Source organism: Gymnoscopelus microlampas, assembly GCF_963454915.1.
Source record: "Gymnoscopelus microlampas genome assembly, chromosome: 8".
Lineage (NCBI taxonomy): Eukaryota > Metazoa > Chordata > Actinopteri > Myctophiformes > Myctophidae > Gymnoscopelus > Gymnoscopelus microlampas.
In genome coordinates, this window is record NC_139945.1 from 6,029,332 (window position 1) to 6,046,073 (window position 16,742).

The 16,742-nt window shown below is 42.4% G+C and overlaps 1 protein-coding gene across 1 annotated transcript in view; it reads left to right on the top strand.

The window, feature by feature from the left end:
• Window positions 1–16,742, top strand: part of dync2h1 (dynein cytoplasmic 2 heavy chain 1) — a 407,325-nt gene that overhangs the window by 31,266 nt on the left and 359,317 nt on the right. Inside the window, exons 25-32 of the mRNA XM_084065527.1 lie at window positions 1,411–1,566; window positions 1,921–2,035; window positions 10,373–10,543; window positions 11,049–11,207; window positions 11,891–11,959; window positions 12,626–12,780; window positions 14,723–14,855; window positions 16,309–16,426. Of these exons, the coding sequence (XP_083921653.1) occupies window positions 1,411–1,566; window positions 1,921–2,035; window positions 10,373–10,543; window positions 11,049–11,207; window positions 11,891–11,959; window positions 12,626–12,780; window positions 14,723–14,855; window positions 16,309–16,426 (1,076 nt within the window). The remainder of the gene's footprint in view (window positions 1–1,410; window positions 1,567–1,920; window positions 2,036–10,372; window positions 10,544–11,048; window positions 11,208–11,890; window positions 11,960–12,625; window positions 12,781–14,722; window positions 14,856–16,308; window positions 16,427–16,742) is intronic.

Sequence of the window (16,742 nt, forward strand, 5' to 3'; positions counted from 1 at the left end):
AGAAGGGCAACGCATCTGTGTCATTTTTACATTTTAGAACATAAAAAAAGAAAACAAAACTTCTGTAGCCATATATCAGTGGTTCTCAACTCTCAACTGCCAAGGTGTCAAGGACCCCCAAAATGATATGTATTTCTCAAAATATTTTGTTCCAGGGATTCCCAGAAGCAAAGTTTTGAGTTAAAAATGTATATATATAATATATATATATATATTCAAAGATTTGCACATTGTGATTTAAAAAAGAAATAGCAGATTGAGTGCCGTGCTATGAGCTTGTATATTTTATATTTTATGAGTTTGTATATTTTATATTTTATGAGCTTGTATATTTTATATTTTATAGTTGTTACATAGAGTTGATAAAGTGCCATTTCTCAAAGTGTTTAATGGCTTCCCTAGATCCAGATCAATAATGCTTCAGCCATACAGAACATGAATTGAACAAAGGACAAAGGGAAGATGAATGAATAAAGTCTAGATGAGATTAGTTTACATTAAACCCACATTAGGCCTTTCTCCCCGTCGGTGATTAATCATACTCGTGAGAAAGTATCATTTAATAGAGATCCTCATTAAAACAAAATACAGCCATTAAGTCTCTTTCTTTCTCTCACTCTTCCCCCCAATTTGTTCTGTCTGTTCTTCTTTCCATATCCCTGTACTCATCTAATCCCTCTCTCCTCCCCTGACTCCTTCATATGTCCCTGTTTACCTCCTTACTTTTCATCCCCTTTCTCTCCCATTCCTTTGACTTTCCCTCTTTCCCCTTGTCTCCTTTTATCTCTTCATTATTTCCTTGCCCTCTCTCTCTCTCTCTCTCTCTCTCTCTCTCTCTCTCTCTCTCTCTCTCTCTCTCTCTCTCTCTCTCTCTCTCTCTCTCTTTTATCTTTCCTCTTGAAATGGAGCTGGTTGGGATGAATTCATCCGTAGTGAGCAGGCATGTAACGATTCACTCAACTCATGATACGATGAGAAAAATCATTTGCTTTATTATTTCTCATACACAAATCCAGTATTTTCTTCACTTTTTTTTTGTTTGCAATACTGTATTTTCTCTTATCCTCTTCTCAATACAGTAGTCATTTAATGACTGATTTTTTTTAAATCAATTCCCTTACAAAGATCCTGTATTTTCTTCTCTTTTTATTTTTTATGCGCCCTCTGCTGTTTGCATCGCGATACATGTTTCATTAAATCGATTTACATTTTCACCAGTTTGAATCGTTTTCAATCGATTTACGATAAATAGTAGTGACCCTATTCGGGGGTGAACATCCGCCCACAATAGCCGATCTACAAGCTCCCCTTCTAAATATATGGTTTAAGTTGTTCAAAGGAAACTTTCATAAAATCGAGACATTCTACCTCTCTCCTCTCCTCTCCTCTCCTCTCCTCTCCTCTCCTCAGTGAGGACTGTGCCCACTTTGACCTGGACGTCCCAGACTTCTCTCTGGCCCAGGAGACCATCAGGGACATGGAGGAGTGCAGTCTGATGTGGTCTCTGTATGAGGAGTGGATGCAGGGCTTCACAGAGAAGGCCCAGGAAGACTGGATCACATTCAGGTATACTGTCTGTAGGGCACTGGTTCTCAAACTTTTTCATGTCAAGGACCCCCTAAAATGATATGTATTTGGCCGCGGACCCCTATCTCAAATGTTTTGTTCCAGGGGCCCCCCCCCCCAGAAGCAAAGATTTGAGTTAAAAATGTTCGCTTAAAAAAAATAATATGTATATTCAAAGGTTACACATTTTCACGATTAAAAAAAAATAGCAGATCTACAAGCTCATAGCGCAGCACTCAAGAAAAAACAACAACTTGTGTGTGTGTGTGTGTGTGTGTGTGTGTGTGTGTGTGTGTGTGTGTGTGTGTGTGTGTGTGTGTGTGTGTGTGTGTGTGTGTTTGTGTGTATTTGCAGGAGTAAGACCTACGTTTTTGAGGAGTTTCTGATGACCTGGCAAGACAGACTGAGGAAGGTGGAGCAGCCGACCACCATGTCTGTCAAACTGCAGGCGGAGGTGGACAAATACAAGGTGAGAAACAGGACAGTATGAAAGTGTTCATCAACAACCAGCCGTGCTGGTATTGCAGAGTGCATTAGTTTACAATAACCACATGCCACAGAATGTATTATCCTGCTTGGCATCCTAAATATTAAGAGCAGTGGGCGCTTCGGGGGCAACTCCCAGGGGTTAAGTCTCTTAATCAGGGACACCTCGACACGTAGATTCGGGGCCGGGGGAGATTCTATATCCATTGAGCTGTGGCACCCATCTTCTGCACTGCACCCCCCGTGACATTAAAAGCCTGCGCCCAACGTGGGGCTCGAACCCACGACCCTGAGATTAAGAGTCTCATGCTCTACCGACTGAGCTAGCCGGGCCTGTTGGACACATGATACACCCCCCATTTGGTATGACCTTTGACATCTTCACACTGGAGTGTGAAGATTTTGCATTGACACCAACACCAACACAAACACACACACACACACTCACACACACACACACACACACACACACACACACACACACACACACACACACACACACACACACACACACACACACACACACACACACACACACACACACACACACACACACACACACACACACACACACACACACACACACACACACACACACACAGAAAATAGATATGAATGGATCGGATTACAATAAATGAACAAACCCAAATGGGTTTATTCTGTATATCCAGATGTGGAAACAGCTGGAAATCTCGCACAACAATGTTATTGACTATTAAAACAAGCCCTTATCCCAGCCAATGTTAACCCATTCAATCCAGGAAAGCGTCTGTGTCATTTGAGATTTTAACCACTATAACCATTATTTTATACTTTGGCTATTTTTGGAAAATCAAAATCTTTGCTTCTGTGGGTCCCTGGAAAAACAAATTAGATGGGGGGGGGGGGGGGGGGGTAGTCCGCGGTCAGATACATATCATTTTGGGGGGTCCTTGACATGAAAATGTTTGAGCACCACTGATATTATAGCAACATAAGTTTTTTCAGAAAACTGTTAGGATTTAGAAGACATTTTGTAGATTCGGTCTCAGGTCTTTGAAAATATGTATATATTCAATGATTTGCAAAAAAGAAATCACGGCTTTTAAAAAAAAATAGCAGATTTACAAGCTTGTATATTTTTGAATAGCCAAAGAAATCTAAAATGACACAGATGCGTTCCCGGATTGAATGGGTTAACAGAATAGCAGCACCATTCTTGGTGGAATACCTATAGCCATTTCTACAGAAGTGATTTAGGATGTTCAGAGTTTGACAGAAAGGGGAACTCCTGTCACTGTTAACCACTTGAACCATAACGTCCATATTCTGGGGTAGGGGGCGAGGTTTGTGCCCGTTGGCATAAACCTCTTATCTCCATATTTTAACATTTTTTAGCAGACCTACAAGCTCGAAACGCGGCATCAAACAACACGCTTTGAGCTTGTGCTACTTACTTGAGCTTGAGCTACTTTTGATATTTTTGAATTTGAATTCTGAAAAAAAAAAATGTGGGTTTCCACCTGACATAGGCGATACTAGGCATGAAAATTCTTGTTTGACTCAGAAAAGAGACTTGTTTATTGTCTGATGTTAAATGGGCTGAGTGTCTGAGGACACTGTGAGGGAAGCCGACCACAGAGGGGTGACACAGCCGTCACGTGTTCGGTGGCGGTGGCATTGGAAGTTTCTGTTCCTCGCTGAGGTTCGTTGGAACTTAACCCATTAAGACCGGGAACGCATCTGTGTCATTTTAAGCTTTCTTTGGCTATTTTATTGTTAAATTGTGAAATATTTGTGCAAATCTTTGAATATATATTTTTTAATGTGAACATTTTAACTCTCTAATCTTTGCTTCTGGGGATTGTACAAATGTCTTCTAAATCCTAACAGTTTTCTGAAAAACATATGTTTCTATATCAGTGGTGCTCAAACTTTTTCATGTCAAGGACCCACAAAATGATATGTATTTGGACCCCCATGGACCCTCATCTGAAAATATCTTGTTAACAACAAAACCATTTTTCAAAAATAGCAGATCTACAAGCTTTGTGCCGCACTATGAGCTTTTATACCTGCTATTTTTTCATAGCCAAAGTATAAAATAATAGTTTAAGTGGTTACACAGATGCGTTCCTGGTTTTAATGGGTTAAGGTTACAGTTCTTGTGGTACTCTGGTAGGTGTACAGAGACTGATACAGTGGAACCACAGGAGATGTCAGGTCCTTCTGACTCGATAGGAGTCAGAAGGACTCAGAGGAGAGGTTTGCTGACATGTCTTGAAAAGGCCGATTATGATGAAATCAGGACACTGTGGTGATGGATCATGACGTTGTACAACGTAAGAGGTTGACTGAGTGATGGTTATGGATCATAATTCTAGCAAAAGAAATGGAAAAGGGTTTGCAGCTTTACCTGTGTGCATAATGCATAAAGAGGCGTAAAGAAACCCTGTTTGGACGAGAATCATGTGGTGAGCAATTATCTCCTGATTTCATCTGTCATGACCACAGACCAGTACCGCTGTCACGATCTGACATTTTAGTTTATGATTAATTGTCATACAAAATAATTGTGATGAATGATTTCATTGTTTTGGACATTGAACATATACATAGAAATTACATTTCTGTGAACCAAAACTGTACAGGGCAGATATGACACATACTGTAACTTACATCTTACGAAGAATGCACCGAATCTCCCGAGGGAGTGCAGTGCCCGGTGTCAAGTCGGCCGGATAGGCGGTTGTCCAGCACCATCAGAAAAAAAGGCTCTGGCCGTGGCCCAAAAAAAACAATTGAAACGCCAGCCTAAGCTTGATTTGCCAAATTCCCCAAACCTGCCATTTGATTACTTAGTCAGTTCACTTTTCACAGTCAGTTTGCATTTCAGACATTCTCCACAGACGATTACCACTGTACAAGGCCCTTCCAACAGCCAACCCCCCCCCCCCCCCCCCCACACACACACACACACACACACACACACACACACACACACACACACACACACACACACACACACACACACACACATTCCACATAGCCATATATGTCCATATACTGTTAACATCAGGGATCTCCATATATGGGCATTAAAGGGACAACTACAGACCAACGTAGAGATCTCCATATGTGGGCATAAAAGGGACACAGACAGACAGACACACACACACACACACACACACACACACACACACACACACACACACAGAAAATAGATATGAATGGATCGGATTACAATAAATGAACAAACCCAAATGGGTTTATTCTGTATATGCAGATGTGGAAACAGCTGGAAATCTCGCACAACAATGTTATTGACTATTAAAACAAGCCCTTATCCCAGCCAATGTTAACCCATTCAATCCAGGAAAGCGTCTGTGTCATTTGAGATTTTAACCACTATAACCATTATTTTATACTTTGGCTATTTTTGGAAAATCAAAATCTTTGCTTCTGTGGGTCCCTGGAAAAACAAATTAGATGGGGGGGGGGGGGGGGGGGGTAGTCCGCGGTCAGATACATATCATTTTGGGGGGTCCTTGACATGAAAATGTTTGAGCACCACTGATATTATAGCAACATAAGTTTTTTCAGAAAACTGTTAGGATTTAGAAGACATTTTGTAGATTCGGTCTCAGGTCTTTGAAAATATGTATATATTCAATGATTTGCAAAAAAGAAATCACGGCTTTTAAAAAAAAATAGCAGATTTACAAGCTTGTATATTTTTGAATAGCCAAAGAAATCTAAAATGACACAGATGCGTTCCCGGATTGAATGGGTTAACAGAATAGCAGCACCATTCTTGGTGGAATACCTATAGCCATTTCTACAGAAGTGATTTAGGATGTTCAGAGTTTGACAGAAAGGGGAACTCCTGTCACTGTTAACCACTTGAACCATAACGTCCATATTCTGGGGTAGGGGGCGAGGTTTGTGCCCGTTGGCATAAACCTCTTATCTCCATATTTTAACATTTTTTAGCAGACCTACAAGCTCGAAACGCGGCATCAAACAACACGCTTTGAGCTTGTGCTACTTACTTGAGCTTGAGCTACTTTTGATATTTTTGAATTTGAATTCTGAAAAAAAAAAAATGTGGGTTTCCACCTGACATAGGCGATACTAGGCATGAAAATTCTTGTTTGACTCAGAAAAGAGACTTGTTTATTGTCTGATGTTAAATGGGCTGAGTGTCTGAGGACACTGTGAGGGAAGCCGACCACAGAGGGGTGACACAGCCGTCACGTGTTCGGTGGCGGTGGCATTGGAAGTTTCTGTTCCTCGCTGAGGTTCGTTGGAACTTAACCCATTAAGACCGGGAACGCATCTGTGTCATTTTAAGCTTTCTTTGGCTATTTTATTGTTAAATTGTGAAATATTTGTGCAAATCTTTGAATATATATTTTTTAATGTGAACATTTTAATTCTCTAATCTTTGCTTCTGGGGATTGTACAAATGTCTTCTAAATCCTAACAGTTTTCTGAAAAACATATGTTTCTATATCAGTGGTGCTCAAACTTTTTCATGTCAAGGACCCACAAAATGATATGTATTTGGACCCCCATGGACCCTCATCTGAAAATATCTTGTTAACAACAAAACCATTTTTCAAAAATAGCAGATCTACAAGCTTTGTGCCGCACTATGAGCTTTTATACCTGCTATTTTTTCATAGCCAAAGTATAAAATAATAGTTTAAGTGGTTACACAGATGCGTTCCTGGTTTTAATGGGTTAAGGTTACAGTTCTTGTGGTACTCTGGTAGGTGTACAGAGACTGATACAGTGGAACCACAGGAGATGTCAGGTCCTTCTGACTCGATAGGAGTCAGAAGGACTCAGAGGAGAGGTTTGCTGACATGTCTTGAAAAGGCCGATTATGATGAAATCAGGACACTGTGGTGATGGATCATGACGTTGTACAACGTAAGAGGTTGACTGAGTGATGGTTATGGATCATAATTCTAGCAAAAGAAATGGAAAAGGGTTTGCAGCTTTACCTGTGTGCATAATGCATAAAGAGGCGTAAAGAAACCCTGTTTGGACGAGAATCATGTGGTGAGCAATTATCTCCTGATTTCATCTGTCATGACCACAGACCAGTACCGCTGTCACGATCTGACATTTTAGTTTATGATTAATTGTCATACAAAATAATTGTGATGAATGATTTCATTGTTTTGGACATTGAACATATACATAGAAATTACATTTCTGTGAACCAAAACTGTACAGGGCAGATATGACACATACTGTAACTTACATCTTACGAAGAATGCACCGAATCTCCCGAGGGAGTGCAGTGCCCGGTGTCAAGTCGGCCGGATAGGCGGTTGTCCAGCACCATCAGAAAAAAAGGCTCTGGCCGTGGCCCAAAAAAAACAATTGAAACGCCAGCCTAAGCTTGATTTGCCAAATTCCCCAAACCTGCCATTTGATTACTTAGTCAGTTCACTTTTCACAGTCAGTTTGCATTTCAGACATTCTCCACAGACGATTACCACTGTACAAGGCCCTTCCAACAGCCAACCCCCCCCCCCCCCCCCCCCCCCACACACACACACACACACACACACACACACACACACACACACACACACACACATTCCACATAGCCATATATGTCCATATACTGTTAACATCAGGGATCTCCATATATGGGCATTAAAGGGACAACTACAGACCAACGTAGAGATCTCCATATGTGGGCATAAAAGGGACACAGACAGACAGACAGACAGATATAGATATCTCCATATATGGGCACTAAAGGGACACAGACAGACGGGCGTTTACAACGGGTACTCTGAAAACGGGTATAACGGGTATTGTATAACAGGGTGTGGCATGCACTCCCTATTTGCATCTTTCCCGATTAGGCCGGTGCCCAGCGGTCACTGTTCTGGTCCTATTAAAATTGTCTTAAGGGACGGACCAACGCTCATGTCACCATGACATGAGCGTTGAGCCAAACCTCAGAACCAGTCCCTGCACCGTTTCCATATATTAGGACCTGGGCCAAAGTGGACTCGGTGAGCTCAGTGAGTGGTCTGAGGCAAGCCAAACAGGGCCAAACCGGTGATGTGTAACGCTGCGGCTCTCAAAGGCATAGGTGTAGACAAGGGAGTTTTGCGATGACTATGTCAAAGACATGTCATACAGTAACATACGCTGTGCTGTGTGTGCCATGACCATGGCCAGGAATCTCCCTGAAAGCTGTCAGAATGACCCTTTTGTGGTAACAGTTAACTTAAAGGCAGTGGTGTCATGGGGGCCACACGGGGTAGGACGGCGTGTGGCCGGTACATTTTTCACACGCAAAGTACGGCACGGTACAGTGCGCGCTAGAACCCCCCCCCCCCCCCCCTCCTCCTCCACCCCCTCCCCCACCCCCCGTAGATTCACAAGCCAATACCCAAATGGCTACTTTGCATAACAGGTTTACAAGTGAAGTGAGTGTGAAAATGTATCCTCACTCCTTGCATCTATTCTAATTCTACACCACAGCAAGCCAACATGCTGTGGTGCTTACCCTGTAGGGTAAGCACCACAGCATGTTGGCTTCAGTAGGGCTGCTGCCAGTTTCCTATCTGCACGCAGCAATGCCTCAGACACCGTCGAAGAAGAGAAAGATACTCGTTCAAAGCAAACTTTTAGTTTCAGCCCCATAATTCGTGGCATTCCTTGAATTTGTATTAGTTTTAACAGACTAAAACTAAGCTAAAAACATTTCCTATACAAACATGTTTCCTACTTAAAGGTACAAAAAAATGCGCGCGCGGTGCGCTCGCGCGTGCTCGTGACGTCATTAACATACCAATACACCCCAGCTTAAAGGTTGGGTCAGACCCGATTATAATGCATTATAGACCGTCTAGAATGCATTTTAATCGTATGTATGAGCTCCATGGAGTTTATTGCAAAGGTCCCATCTGATCACAGTTGAAACATGAACAAGATTCGGGAGATTCCGCATGCACCACTCAAAGGTCACAAGTGTGCGTGTGTGTGTGTGTGTGTGTGTGTGTGTGTGCGTGTGCGTGGTGAATAAAGCAAAGCAGAAATGAAAAGAGTGTGTGTGTGTGTGGTGTCTGCCTGGTGAATACACTGCGTGGGCAACTGGCCATATGCCATCACAGCGGGCAGGATGAAAGAAAAAGGTCGCAGCCAGTTCATTTACAGTTGACCAGGGGTTCTTAAAGGAATAGTTCACCCAAAAAATGACTTATTTTCTATAAATTACAGTACACACCCCAAGCCTTGAATTCATGGCGATTCTTTTGTTTTTGTCGCATTCCTAAGGTAATCATTTGATGACCGGTAGGAGACTCAAAGTTGACACTTTGAGTCTCCTACCGGAGCCGCCAAAAACTAAACAATCTCTATGAATTCAAGGCTTCATGGGGTGTGCAATTGATAGAATAAAGTCATTTTGGGGGTGAACTATCCCGTTTAATGTTTTTTGAGGTCTGGGCCACTAGCATTTCTATTAAATGTATATATTTGTAATTAATATTTAACAGCAAAGCCGGATTTTTACACTTGGCGCGTCGGTGTCGCACACAGAAAATAACCGATCTACAAGTGCACAGTCCGTGACACCACTCAAAATGAAGTGCTTCAATATTTCATTTCAAGATTTTTTCCCCATTTGCCTATTAGTATATTTATTTATTTGGTACCTGGTATAGTCAGTGATTGGTGAGTGTAGGCTACTTGAAGTATGGGGGAAATTGTAGATGCAGTGTGGTATGATTAGTTCATCATTTTTGGAAAAGGCTTAGTAGTCAGGGACGAGATTAAAAAAAGCCAGAAAAAAAGAGAAAATAGAGTTATTTGTTATTTCATTAGTTTTAGTTACCTATACCAGTGGTTCTCAAACTTTTTCATGTCAAGGACCCCCAAATTGACACTTATTAGCCTGCGGCGTTTGAAAAAGATATGCCAGGGACCCCCATAAGAGAAGATTTTTACGGCTCTAGCAGTGATTCTCAACCATTTTAATTTCAAGGACCCCCCAGTTTGACATGCATTAGGCTACGGACCCCATTTAATGGCATCTCTATCTCTGGGACCCCAATTCATATTGTAAAATCAATGTTAATTTAACTCTGAGAGTGTACAAATGGAACCAAATGGACCCGTTAGGGTCCATTTGGTTCCATTTGTACGCTCTCAGAGTTACAGACCCATAAGGGTCCATTTGGTTCCTATCCATCATTTAGCTGGGGACCCCCTGGAACCCCCTCAAGTACCCCTGGGGGTCCCCGGACCCCACTTTGAGAACCAATGACCTATACTAACCTTGGTTCATTGTGTGTTGGTACAGAGTGTGGTTCCGGTGTTGAAGTACGTGCGTGGAGAGCACCTGTCTCAGGACCACTGGCTGGACATGTTCCGCCTGCTGGGTCTGCCCAGAGGAACCACCCTGGAGAACCTGACCTTCAACCACCTTCTCAACGTGGCCGACACCATCATAGACAAGGCCCTGGAGCTCAAGGTATGCACGCAGACGCACGCACGCTAGGGCTGGTATCGTTAACCACTTAAACCCCATACGGTTGAGCGGAGTCCCTCTATACTAGTTCCTTTTCTGTTGTCTGTTATTGTGGGGAAAGCTTTCACTGAAAATAGACAAAGCTGCTATTTTCTGTGAAAGCTTTCCGCACGATACAGATGCTGGGGTTTAAGTGGTTAAACTTTTTTTCCCAATATCGATACCGATCCAATGCGTTGATTCCGATACCGGTTCCTGATACTGTTCCGATACAATTCATATATTTTATTACCTTCATTTTGATGCCAAGAAAGTATTGCAATTGTTCAATGATATTTCGTAGCTCATACTGTATTAATATTCCTCAACCCTGTGTGCGTTTGTGGCCAAAGGCTCTCACACCATGCAAAATCTTTATTGCTAGTCCTGTATCAGTGTCAATCTGGGTGGGCATAAATTATGTACTCTGTGTGTGTGTGTGTGTGTGTGTGTGTGTGTGTGTGTGCAGGACCTGAACAGCCGTGCGCAGGCAGAGGTGACGATCAGGGAGGCCCTCAGGGAGCTGGAGCTGTGGGGCGCGGCCGCGGCCTTCAGCCTCACCGAGTACACCGACAGCACGGGACACACGCTCACCCTCATCAAGGACTGGAAGGACATAGTCAACCAGGTACGCACAAACAATAGGCTCTATGCACAGCGGCCATATTGGAAAGAGATTGGGCCTCTTCCTTCACAGGTGTTAACTGTGTACTTCCTCGCCACTTTCTCAGAAGGCGGCAGTTAAAAGACGCCTGCTAGAGTGGGCGCTGCGTTATTTGTAGTGGAAAAATGTCTTCTGATCACAACACACAGGTGTATATTAGGGCTTTCACGACTAGAGATTTTTACTGGTCGACTAATTTGACCCAGTGGTAGTCGACTAGTCGACTTTAAAAAAAAATCATCAATCATTAAAAAATCATCTTTTTTGGGTTTTTTTTGCCATTGTTTTAATGCCATTTATTATTATTATTATTATCCTCCTGCCTTTATTTTCATGCCGTTTTAGGGGAAGTGCTTCTGGCACAGCAGCACGGCAGCGTCTCCAAGGATCCTCAAAAGGGGGTTATTTCCCAATAATAGGCTATTATTGGGCATACTTTTGACCCCCTTCTGATAAAAAATAAAGGCAGGAGGATAATAATAATAGTAATGGGCCATTACTGTGGCACTAAAATAATGAAATCAACTATTCGACTAGTACCAACAAGGTCAACTAGTGGTTAACGACTGGTTGGTGAAAGCCCTAGTGTGCATGTGTAGGCCAGATGGACAGATAGTAGCCTTTCTCTCCACTCTGCCCCTATCCAGGTGGGAGATAACCGCTGCTTGCTGCAGTCTCTGAAGGACTCTCCATATTACAGCGGCTTCCAGGACAAGGTCAGTTCAACACATTATTAACCCATTCAAACCGGGGAATTAAGCGTCTGTAATTTTAGATTTTAACCACTTTAACCATTATCTTATACTTTGGCTATTTAAAAATAGCAGATATACAAGCTCGTAGTGCTGTGAGCTTGTAGATCTGCTATTTATATTTTTTCTTTGAATATATATTTTTAAGCGAACATTTTTTACTCAAATCTTTGTCTTTTTTCATGTCAAGGACCCCCAAAATGATATGTATTTGGCCGCAGACCCCCATCTCAAAATATGTTGTTCCAGTGACCCCCAGAGAAAGTAAAAAATGTTCGCTTCAAGACATATATATATTACTAGAGTTTCGGGGGGCTACGCCCCCCTCAACCCCAGCCGCGCACGGGGCTTTGCGTTTGTTGGTCCCTCCGTGTCCCTGTCTCTGTAAGTAACATTTGCAAAAAGGGAAAAAAAAAAAAAAAATTGTAAGAAAGTGTAATGTAAAAGTGACAAAATGATGAAAAATAAGCAGATCTATAAGCGAGTGCCATGCTATGAGCTTGTATATCTGCTATTTTTGAATAGCCAAAGAAATCTTAATGGATTAAATGGTTAAACACCCACTCTGCGTGTCTGCTATATGTGAGCTCATGTTGCTCTTTGCTCTCTCTCACGTGTGTGTGCGTCCAGGTGAGTCTGTGGGAGGTGCGCCTGTCGGACCTGGACGAGTACCTGCTCAGCCTGAACGCCATCCAGAGGCGCTGGGTTTACCTGGAGCCCATCTTTGGACGCGGGGCGCTGCCCAGAGAGCAGGCCCGCTTCAAGAAGGTTGACGAGGACTTCAGGTACAAAGATCAGACCAAATGGGGGGTGTTATCATGTTCCAAACAGGCCCGGCTAGCTCAGTCGGTAGAGCATGAGACTCTTAATCTCAGGGTCGTGGGTTCGAGCCCCACGTTGGGCGCAGGCTTTTAATGACATGGGGGGTGCAGAAGACGGGTGCCACAGCTAAGACCTCAGAATGCTCAGATCCCCCCCGGCCCCAAACCTACGTGTCGTGTGTGTGTGTGTGTGTACTAATATTACTATACTTGTGAGGGTCAAATGTCCCCACAAGTATAGTAGGGTTTGAGAAATAGACATCACAGGGAACATTTTCCTGTCATTTTCCTTTCAGCTTACAATTAGTTAGATTTAGGTGTTTAGAGGTTAGGTTTCGGTGTGGTTAGGGTTATGCCTCATTTATACTTAGTTGCGTGCCGGTGACACAACTAAGCATAATTCAGGGTTTCATTAAAAAAAAAAAGATTTAAAGAATATCCGTTCCGGAGGAGTGGTTATGTACTATATCATCTCTGTCGGGGTAGAAACCTCATATGTCCAAAACTGTTACTTTTCAGGATTCAAATTCAAAAGTATCAAAAGTAGCAGATCTACAAGCTTAGGGCGTTCATTTACGGAAAAACACAAAAAGTTAGAATATGGAGTTTCTGCCCGACAACATCGATATACTGTATGCTCTGATGCCTGACAGCGAGTCCCCCGACCATTTGCTGCATGTTACTCCCCTACTTTCTCCTGTTTCCTGTCTCCACTATCGCTATCAATAAAGGCTCACAAAAGCCAGAAAAAAAATAACTTACCGGTAAACAAAACAAGAAACAAATTGCTGTTCTAAAAATGTTATGTCCTCACAATTATAGGAATACAAACGTGTGTGTGTGTGTGTGTGTGTGTGTATGTGTGTGCTTGTGTCCCTTTTGTCACATAAATAGTGCTATATATGGTGTCCTGTGGTATTAACCCATTCAATCCGGGAACGCATCACTTTAGATTTCTTTGGCTATTCAAAAATAGCAGATATACACGGCCAAATACACCTTCATTTTGGTGGTTCTTGACTTGAAAAAAGTTTGAGAACCACTGATATTATAGCAACATACGTTTTTTTTTTTTTAACTGTTCGGATTTATAAGACATTTGTAGAATCCCCAGAAGCAAATATATGAGTTTAAAATGTTCGCTTTGAAAAATAATAGCAGATCTACAAGCTAAAAATAATGGTTATATAGCTAAAAAAATCTAAAATTACCCGGATTCCCGGATTGAATGGGTGAACTGGTTAGCAGCCTACAGCCACATTCTGTACACATCATCTAGAGTCTAGATGAGTCTGATGGATGTAGACTCATTCTCTGTTCAATGTGTATGTGTCTAGATTCTAGACACATACACATTGTACAGAGAATGAGTCTACATCCATTAAGGGAAATAAGTTGCTCCCACAACGGCCAGCAATTTGATGAGGTTTTAAAGTTTTTACAACGTGGCAGAGGGCCCTTTTGGGATGTTACATTCTCTTTATACTGTCTTTTCATTTTGTATCGTTATTCTATTCAGACTAGTGTTAGTAAGTACTCATTCTGTACTCGTTCTCTACCCTGACCCATGTATCTTTGTTTCATCCATACTATGGTGCTACTGCTGAATCAATAAAGGTCTGTCTGTCTGTCTGTCTGTCTGTCTGTCTGTCTGTCTGTCTGTCTGTCTGTCTGTCTGTCTGTCTGTCTCTCTGTCTGTCACTATGCATTACATTGTCAGATTCAAAAGCCGGGCATTCTAACGGCTTACAATTCTACAGTCTAAGTACGCCCCCTAGTGTTGGACAGCTGGTTTAGCATCTCAAAGCAGTCTAAATCACGTCCTTCGTAGACATGGTGTGTCTGGTAGCAAGAATAACAATCAAACTAACTCCCAGAATGGGTTGTGCTTGTTTTTGTGCTCCAGGTCTATAATGTCAGACGTTCAGAGGGACAGTCGTGTGGTTTCTCTGAGCTCCAGGGCTGGCATCAGGAACTCCCTGGTCACCATCCTGGATCAGCTGCAGCGCTGCCAGAAATCACTCAATGAGTTCCTGGAGGTAGGCCTACTGTACCTGTACTGTAGTTTAGTTAGTTTATTTATTTATTTTTTGTAATTGTTTTTAACTTACAAATGTTCTGTATGGTTTCATTGTTGTTTCTGTGTTTTATATTTGTATGTGCCACAATTGTTGATTTTGCAAATGAGGGTGAACCTTAATGCTCTTTTCGAGAATAAATAAAGGTTTCAATACATTTTCGGTCATGATTTAACAAAGCATTGAACACACATCATATGTAGAATAAAGTTGATTCTGATGCAGCGGGGTCGCACTAATCATGAATATATTATGCGTTTAAATGTGGGAAATGCACGCAACAGTCTCACGGGATCGCCTCTCATTGAAAATGAATTACTTGGTGGGTCAATTTTTCCCCTGTGTGAAAAGACCTTATAAGTACAGCATAACTGTAACTGTGTGTGTGTGTGTGGGGGGGGGGGGGGGGGGCGGGTGTGGTTGGGGGGGTGTGGGTGTGTGAGAGTGGGTGTTGGTGTTGGTGTCAATGCAAAATCTTCACACTTCAGTGTCAGGTCAGACCAAATGGGGGGTGTATCATGTGTCCAACAGGCCCGGCTAGCTCAGTCGGTAGAGCATGAGACTCTTAATCTCAGGGTCGTGGGTTCGAGCCCCACGTTGGGCGCAGGCTTTTAAATGACATGGGGGATGCAGAAGACGGGTGCCACACAGCTAAGACCTCAGAATGCTCAGATCCCCCCCGGCCCCAAACCTACGTGTCGAGGTGTCCCTGATTAAGAGGCTTAACCCCTTGGGAGTTGCCCCCGAAGCGCCCACTGCTCTTAACCCATTAAGACCTGAGGCGGTTCTTAAAAATAATAAATCCACAGTTTTTTCAAGATTTTTCAAAAATAGCAGATCTACAAGCTCATAGCGCGGCACTCGGTGCCGCGCTATGAGCTTGTAGATCTGCTATTTTTGAATAGCCAAAGAAATCTAAAGTGATCCACCTCCGCCTGCAGTTTGACAGACATGGTGGTTGGCTGCTCCACCTTCCTCAGTCTGTCTTGCCAGGTCAACAGAAACTGTGTGCTTGTATTACATTACTTCTGAGGACCAAATGTCCCCACACGTATACAGTAGAATATTATAAATAGATGTTGTGAGGACTGTTTTCCTGGTCCTCACAAGAAAGACATTTGTTGTATCGTTAATAAAGATTTCTAGAGAGAGGTTTACAATTAGGAAAAGATTCCAATTGGGGTTAGGGTAACGATTAGACATTTAGAGGTAAGGTTTAGGGTTTGGGGATATCACACACTGGAAAATAGCCCATCTAACAAGCTCACAAAGCATTGCAGCGCGACACTTTGTGAGCTTGTAGATCTGCACATTTTCGTCTATTTTCAGTTATTTTTCAATGTCTTTAAAGTTTTGTTATTTCCTCACAAGTATAAATTACAAATACAAACCTGTGTGTGTGTGTTGGTTGCAGGAGAAACGCTCTGCGTTCCCGAGGTTCTACTTCATCGGAGACGATGACCTGCTGGAGATTCTGGGCCAGGCCACCAACCCGACCGTCATCCAATCCCACCTCAAGAAGCTCTTTGCTGGTCAGAGACGTCACTGTTTACTTATCGTCACGCATACTGTGTCATTTTAGATTTTTAGCTGTAACCATTATTTTATACTTTGAGGCTATCCAAAAATAGCGGATATACAAGCTCATAGTGCCGCACTACGAGCTTATATATCTGCTATTTTTGTTTTTAAATCGTGAAAATGTTTGCAAATCTTTGAATATATATGTTTTTATTTAAACATTTGAACTCAAATCTTTGCTTCAGGGGATTCTACACATGTCTTCTAAATCCTAACAGCTTTTTTTGGGGAAAAAAAACTTATGTCGTTATAATATCAGTGGTTCTC